At 35.1% G+C, this 8,187-nt stretch overlaps 1 protein-coding gene across 1 annotated transcript; it reads left to right on the plus strand.

Annotated features, from left to right (window-relative positions):
* Positions 1-916: 916 nt before the first annotated feature.
* Positions 917-6,326, plus strand: LOC115444900 (putative odorant receptor 19b). Its single transcript, XM_030170878.2, has 8 exons — positions 917-1,015; positions 1,429-1,558; positions 2,469-2,673; positions 2,803-3,057; positions 3,355-3,454; positions 5,148-5,252; positions 5,586-5,741; positions 6,177-6,326. The coding sequence occupies exons 1-8, from the start codon at positions 917-919 to the stop codon at positions 6,231-6,233; spliced, it is 1,107 nt and encodes a 368-aa protein (XP_030026738.2). The 3' UTR covers positions 6,234-6,326.
* Positions 6,327-8,187: the final 1,861 nt, after the last annotated feature.

Consider the following 8,187-nt stretch of genomic DNA (forward strand, 5'->3'; position numbering starts at 1 on the left):
GGAAAAGAAGTAAATTCCGCGCTTGATAGAAAGCAATATCGCATAGAAATTAAAATTCAAAAAGCTCTACATTGCGCTGATTATAACTGATCTGCATACATTATCCTGAGACTATAGTATAACAATACATTGACAAGGATAATACTATTTTTTGCTTGCGGCTTCATACAAGTAAAAGGTTTTCTCGGTTAAAATTCTACTATAATATATTTTTCCCGGGATTCAATGTAGCGTATGTTTTCAAACTATCTCCAAACAATGTTATCGCTTTTAGACAGACAGACGTGGCGGGGGACTTTATTTCATAATATGTTGATCTGGCTTTTAAATACGGGATTTGTAATATTTATTGATATTAAAAGGAAATAGCAAAATATTAACGGTTACGTAATATATATCCTATTATGTCCGAAATATTAGACTTTTGAAAACTTTGTAGAGCAAACTCATTTTTTAAACGCAATTAGTACTTGAAAAACTGAAGAGGGACGTAGTTTTTAACTATTAAATGTATAAAGAATAATGTGAGTTGGTTACCTCCAGCTACATCTCTACATCCGAAAATGACAGTTTCGAATTAAAAAAATAAGCCTGAATAGCCTTCCTGGTTTTCCTATCTCCGAAGGCTGACGCCCGTAGGAAGCTATTAAACATTACGAAAATAAGGAATATGTGTATCAAATTAATCTTTACGACTTACAGTAAAGCTGGAACTACGTCAAGTTGTAATTAAAAAGATTTCCCAATAATTGGAAAGCATTAATATTTTAGTACACCCCCGCATACCTATAGATTAGAATAGTCAAGTGTCTATTAAATCGAATTAGACTTAATTAATGAGCACGAATGGGCAAATGTTAATTACACGTTCATTAAACGGTGTGGAGTTTCCCATTAATCATCTGGAGTTTCAAAAATGGACACGAAAACGAAACCATTTGATTCGTTTAAAGCTGTTTATAAAATTTTAATATGGACAGGATTTTATATACGTCCGTATGAACAGAACAGTTACGTAAAAGCATGTTATACGCTGTACAGAATTTTTGCGTTTGCGATAGTTTTGATGTATAATTTGGCTCATATTATTTTTATTGTTCAGGTTAGTTTTTTTTGTCAAGTGCAACTTGAATTGACTTCACCGCCGTGTTTTGGGTCAAGTGTGTGGAATCGTATCACGCTCTATTGTATGCAGTACTGCAGTTGATGCCCTAAGTCAGTGAAAGTACCTTGATACAGCAACTTTATTGGGTCTCAAAATTGAATTTCCAGAGAGGCCGGAAGATTAATCCCTATAGTTCCAAGTTGTAGGAAGTTTTGGTTTGCGTAATGGACGCGTCCGACCGCTTGCAATCAACCTTCATTTAAAATGCCCGGATAGTGAAATGTATGTTACTCGGTATTTATTAAAAAAATATTATCTTTCAGCCAAACCATGCCACTAATCTTCGGATAGAGTGTCTGATGATAGAAATACCTCAACTAAATTTATTTGTGAAACTTCTCACGTTTTTAGTATACAGTTCAAGAGTTGACAAGATTAACGAAGTACTTAATGGTTAGAATTTGTTTTTACTCTCTTATTAAGTGCACGTCGTACAGCGCAATATCTTTATTGACATTTTTTATTTATATTTCCTTTTAGTGTTATAAACATTTTTTCCATCAAGAATTATTCATTTAATTGAAACAATAAATAAATAATAAGATATTATATTCGTGTACGAAGCCAAAAGTACCAGACAATAGTACCTATATTTTTTTTCAAATTATTATAAATTCATGCTGCCTCGGTGGCGTAGTTGTATTGCATGTCCGGTACATTAGCGCTCTGAGGTCCTGGGTTCGAATCCCGGGTCGGGCAAAGTGATATTTGGGTTTTTCTGCTCAGTATCAGCCCGGAGTCTGGAATTTGTGCCCGATATGGCGATAGGCTCGCCCCCTATCACATCATGGGACGGAACATACTTGGCGAAAAGTGGATGCCCTAGTTGCGCCTCTGCATACCCCTTCGGGGAAAAATGCGTGATGTTATGTATGTATGTATGTATGTATAAATTCATAAACAAAATTGTACTAATCCGACGTAAATTAATGCCAACTAGCCCGCAGCTGTGCACAATGCATGAATATCATCGAATTGAACGACTGAAATTTGTAGTTTATCCATAATTAATTGTCTACTCAATGGATATATTTTAATAGTCAATACCGATCAAAGCATTAGCGTTAAATACGAATAGGATGTACAGAGTGTTAATCAATGTTATGCTATTATGAATAGGAACGTGGTCATGAGGGTTCGTAAAATAGATTCTAATAAAGCTTTAATACGTTTACAATAAAGTTACTTTTCGAGATATACTATATAAGTTTCACGAGACTTCGAAATAGTGTGCAAAGGAACTACAGATAAAGAATAAGTCATCATTTAAGCTGTTAAACTGATAAATTTTATATATTCGTAGATCCAATTTTTGCTGCAAACGGAAGAGAAAATGAGAAATATTTGTTGAAAAATATTAAGGAAATGCATCGTCTGTCAAAAATAATGAACATATTCGTAACAATCGCGGCGGTGTGCTGGCTTGCGTCGAATGTTGTTCAGAGGCTCAGGGATGAATCAACTGTAATCCCTTTTTATGTGCCATTCAAAACTGACACCTGGTCTAAGTAAATACATTATTTTTTACTTTTTATAACCATATTAGTATACTCAAGGTGACCGACATTAATGGATTATTTCGATCAAGCACTCTTGTAAAGAACCTACTTTTATTTAAAATATTCATCATTTTGCAGGTACATCCTTCTATGTCTAATACAAAATATATTGCCCTTATTTTGGGTAGGGTATGGCCATCTATCATTAGACTGTCTGGTTACAACTTATTATGCTCAGGCTCAAGTGCAGCTGAAGATGATTAAACACAACTTGAAGCATTTGTTTGACGAGACTAGTTTGAACAAATCCAGTGGTTTATACGACGATGTGACTGAAAAGAAATTGTATAAGAAGTTTGTGTATTATGTAAAACGATATGAGAGACTTGTTTGGTATGTTATTACGCATATATCAATTACATGATGGCCCAATGGTATCTTACTCCATTAAAAATCTATTAAGTGGGCAACTAGCTTATTATAATAAGAACTAGTTAGTAAAATTTCATTTTCCCAAACCCACCAGATTTAGTAATTCAATAATTAAGTATTTGGAGCACCTTTATAATTTTCAGATTAGTATAATTTTATTTTGTTTCCATAATTATACACATTTTGTAATATGGGACTCCTATACTTGTTCATATAAAAATATTTTTATAGAATTTTGTTTGTAAACTTTCATTCTAGGTATATTACTGAAGTAAACGGCGTTTTCAACCCATCGATGACATTTCAGTTCCTGACGTCATCAATCACCATGTGCATAGTAATTTATGAGATGAGCGAGGTAATATGAACGCAAACATTTATGTTTAAGTAACTAATATTAGGTAGAGCTATTGTATGTACAATTACAAATAGATTTTACAATATAATTGGGTCAGCTCGGTTGGGCGGGATCTGGTTTGGCGGCACCTCTGTCAGAAACTGTAGAAAAAACCGACTGGTCGTGTCGCTCGTTAGCTGTGTAGCTGTGGCGCAGTCATGGATGACTATCGCTGCATTACGTTGAGTCTTTAGAGGCTTAAACATCCCCCTAGATGTTTATTTATATAATTCTTTGACGCTATAAATTGTATAATATTTTTTTATAGATTTCCCCACTCCGACTGCATTTGCGTGACATTTGCTATGTTTCTGTTATAAAGTTTCTGATTATTACAATGCTCTCTATTGGTTTAGGATATTTAACCTGGCTCGTTGGCGTAGTTGTATTACGGTACGACTGCAATACTGAGGTCTTGGGTTCAATCCCGAGATCGGGCAAAATGTTATCGGGGTTTTCTACTTAGTATCAACCCGGAGTCTACAATTTGTGTCCGATATGACGACAGGCTCGCTCCCTATCACGTCATGAGTCATTATAAAAAGCATGAGTATGTATTTGTGTGATATTTAACGATACATCTCGGTGCGATATTAGTGTGATATCAGACCCATATACTGGTGTCTGACATAAAAACAGACAATACACTTTTAAGATGATGAAGATACAATACATCCATCTTGAATAATAAAATAGTTTATGAATTGCACATAATCTCCAAAGATAGCGCTGTCAATCTTCATCGAGTCGTATGTAAAGAACTTCGCCAAAGGATGGTTAAAAAGGAAATTCGCAATCACTTCAGTTGTGTAGCAATCAGCTGACTGAAGAGTCAATTTTCTATTATTACCAAGTCTCCTTACGTCTGCGACTTGTACTTTTAATGTATGTAACCTTCATAGTTAGTATTTACTTTTTATTGAACAATATAATCAGTATATAAAAATATACTGCGTTACCCTTGCATACAAGTTGTCTCATTTTACTTTTTTTGTTGATTACATAAAAACGACGCGCACGATTGGGGGGCGGGTAGACATATAAGATAGTTCAGTTCTTGTAATTTTGACAGTAAAGGACGTTTTCCAGTAGCGAAGGGTGTAAACACCGTACGCGAGTATGAAAATAATAATGATTCTTCGACTTGGTTCGACGAAAGATCCGAAACCACTATCATTTACACGTCTAAAGTGAGGTCCCAAGTGCTCCAATGATTGAGCATGAGAAACCGTTCCATATCCCTAATGTATCGGTTTGGGTTGCTATCCGAGTGGCATTATCGGCCCGTACTTTTTGTGGATGACGGAAACCGCACAATAACTGTTAATTTAGCATGATCTGTGGAAGTTATCCATAATGTCTTCATTTCTGCTGTACAAAATTATTCGAAGTACGTTGCGTGAAGATGTACAAAATTTTGAATTAGTGCAGGAGTGAAATAATTCGCATTTAGAGAATATTATAATTAAGACATAATTTTCCATAAAGTATAGTTAAAAACATAACATAACAATCATGAACCTATTTAAAAAAATCTAATAGTTTTCTTTGTTAAATAAATTTCAAAATTTAAATTATTTATAGGGATTCTGTTACGTATATGTAGAAATAATAAGTCAATAATGTTATACTAATTATTGTTTACATTTTACAGACTTCTGTACTTTCTATGGAATTTATATTTCTAATGGTATTGCTTGTTATTCTGTTGATTCAAGTATTTCTTTACTGTTATTATGGAAATCTGGTGAGGCATGAGGTAAGCAATATGAAAAAAAAATATTTATGAACGCAGTGACACTGCAAGTACACCATAAAATTCCTTATAATTCCTCTTGTTCCCATAAATTTTCTTTAAAGTCGGTAACACTTCTTCGGTTCTCTTGGTATTGAAGAACATAAGTAATGCTGACACTATTAAGTGAATCATATTATTGTCGACCCAAATACCGATTTATGTAACTATATATACTTCGTTATTTAAATAAGGATTGTAAGTTATAAATGAAATAATTAGTTTTAAATACTTGCTTAGCACCCTAACCCCCTTTTACAAACAGAGGTGTTATCACATACTTAATTTTGATTACAGAGCGAGTCAATGAACACATGTTTGTACGAAAGCGAGTGGACGTCGTCATCTCCTCGGTTCCGTCGGGCGATGCTGATTGCCATGGCGCGGTGGTCAAAGCCTATGACCACGCGAGTGGCTCGAATCATACCGTTGGCTCTTGACACTTTTATTTCTGTAAGTAATTTTATAAACGGAAAATTTATAAATATTTGACCACGTTCATGTATTTCTAAACAACAGCTTATTAAGAACTTAACTGATTAGGAATTTTCGAGGGTGTGTGAAGTCTACCAATTCGCACTAGGCCAGCGTGGTGGACTAAGGCCTTATCCTTCTCAGTAGTAAAGGAGGCCCGTGCCCAGCAGTGGGACAGTATATAATACAAGGCTGATGTATTATAAACAACCAAAAAATATTAATAATTAAAAAAATAATAATTAACTGTATAAGAATACAAGTAAATACGTCTCCGAATTACTCATTGCGGTTATGTCCAAATATTTTAAAGTCTTGTAGAATATTTTTAATGGACATCCATTATCTAATAATAAATTTATATCATCATTTTCTATCGACATAAAATTATAATAAAGTTGACATTTGTTCCAGATCATAAAATTTTCGTACACACTGTATACAGTGATGTCATCAAACAAGGATAAATAAAATATCTAAGGTACAATAAGTATATAACTAAATAGTTACTTAGTAAACACTATTCTATCTCATAAATGTTTCAATAAATATATAAACTTCGAATCTTAGTCTCAATATTTCTTAATATACACTGTAATGGTATTTAAATAACAACAGCAATGAAATGATGGAGTGCAATAAGTTCACAAACAGGGAATCACATCGTTAACAGACAACAGAGAGGAATTTCGGATTTCACAGTGGTAGTCAAATGATATGTTGCGCTCGTTACCGACCGCTGCCGACCGCTGCCCGTCGCCGGCCGCCCGCGGCGCTCCCAGATACAAAATGTTCGCAGCTAATACATCCGAAAATATTCATTTCAAGGAAATTGTTATTTTGTTAGCTGTATTTCATAAAGTGAAAATAGGTTTGAGTTGCATTTTTGGAATTCACTCTTAAATGTTACTAAGTTATTTACGAGAATTAATCAACTTGAAGCTCCTTGTTTGTCGTCGTAGCAATTTATCCGTTATTAAAATCTGAACTATGCTAAGTTGCAAGCTGCAAAGCAGAAGTTACATATTAGTTTAGTGAGTAGGTACCTGTGTTAAAGTTAATACTTTGATACATTTTGTAAACCTAACAGTTCTCTATAGAAAACGGCATCAATAACGCATACGCCCATGGAAGCCGCCAACATAAGTTTTAGGGGGGAGCATCTGCACCTACGCAATACTACATAATATAATTAAGTTTTTAAATGATTGCTTCAAATATGATAAATTCAAATCGCACAGGATTTTGAAAATGATTTATCATAAAAAAACCTCTAGTCGATAGTTCTCATTGTTACAGATTTATTCAGTGACTGTTATTTTTTGTAATTTATTTCTGGGACTTGCACCTACTTGCATCTCCCTCCCGGCGACCATGGATACGCCATAAGCGCAAGTAAAATCAAGCTAAGATCTATCATAATACGAGAGTATTTCGCCTATCTTCACGCCTGCATTAATTGCAGTGAGCACAATAAGCTAAAAATCGCGCCATTTGTGTTGAAGCAGAAAAAATCAAGTTACAGCGTGATAGTTTCGGCAGCAGTGAAATTTCCATTTGGCTGCGATCATTTAAGACCGTTGAATGGGCCCCATTGTGCCGGATCCATTGTGTTTTTGTATTGACCCACACGGCTCATGCAGGCAACGGCTGCGCAGTTCATGGATTTCAATTACTGTACTGACATTGTAACGGGAACGGCCGGATTAGTTATTTTAATAGAGACCGTTCTGATGCACGAATTGCCGTGATTAGCTTTTAGTGTTCGCCATTTGAGCGTTCGGATTTTTTTCAAGTATTTCTAAGGCTCACCGGTTTAATGTTTTTTTTATTCAATGTATAATTAAAACGCTGTATTATTTTTATAGAGTGGTTTTTTAAGCCATAGGTAATTTACGGAGTAGCCTAGACGCCTAGGTGTTACAGAGCAGTCTGTTATTTTTATAGATGACCCCTTGGATATTTCGTTGGCACGTTAAACTCTTGGGAACAAAATTCATTTGACGACTTTATTCTTCAAACGTACAACTGGTAGTCACATTTTTCCGAGCTTCGTATTTATCCTACTGTATTATCAGATAAGGAAAATATGTGATCTGACACAACTAAGATGTTTTTGTAATCAAAAAAACAGATAAACTTGTGCGACCAAGAAATCGAACTCTGAACTCTACGATTTACATTCCGAGTAAACTGCCACTGGACCAATAATAATCTGAGCACCTTTATGTACATATTATAAGTTATAATCAATATAGTCGCGACACAAGCACGTGTAATATGTTGGGCGGTAAATCTGGAGCGTCTGAGAAGGCAGCGTTAGATTAAGGCGCGTTATTGAGCCGTACATCTTGCGGCGTGCCGCCCGCGCTGCCCACTGCCTGCCCCGCTCACGTGCCATTATTGCACTTACTAAACTGGTCGC

Source organism: Manduca sexta, chromosome 26 (genome assembly GCF_014839805.1).
Source record: "Manduca sexta isolate Smith_Timp_Sample1 chromosome 26, JHU_Msex_v1.0, whole genome shotgun sequence".
Classification (NCBI taxonomy): Eukaryota; Metazoa; Arthropoda; class Insecta; order Lepidoptera; family Sphingidae; genus Manduca; species Manduca sexta.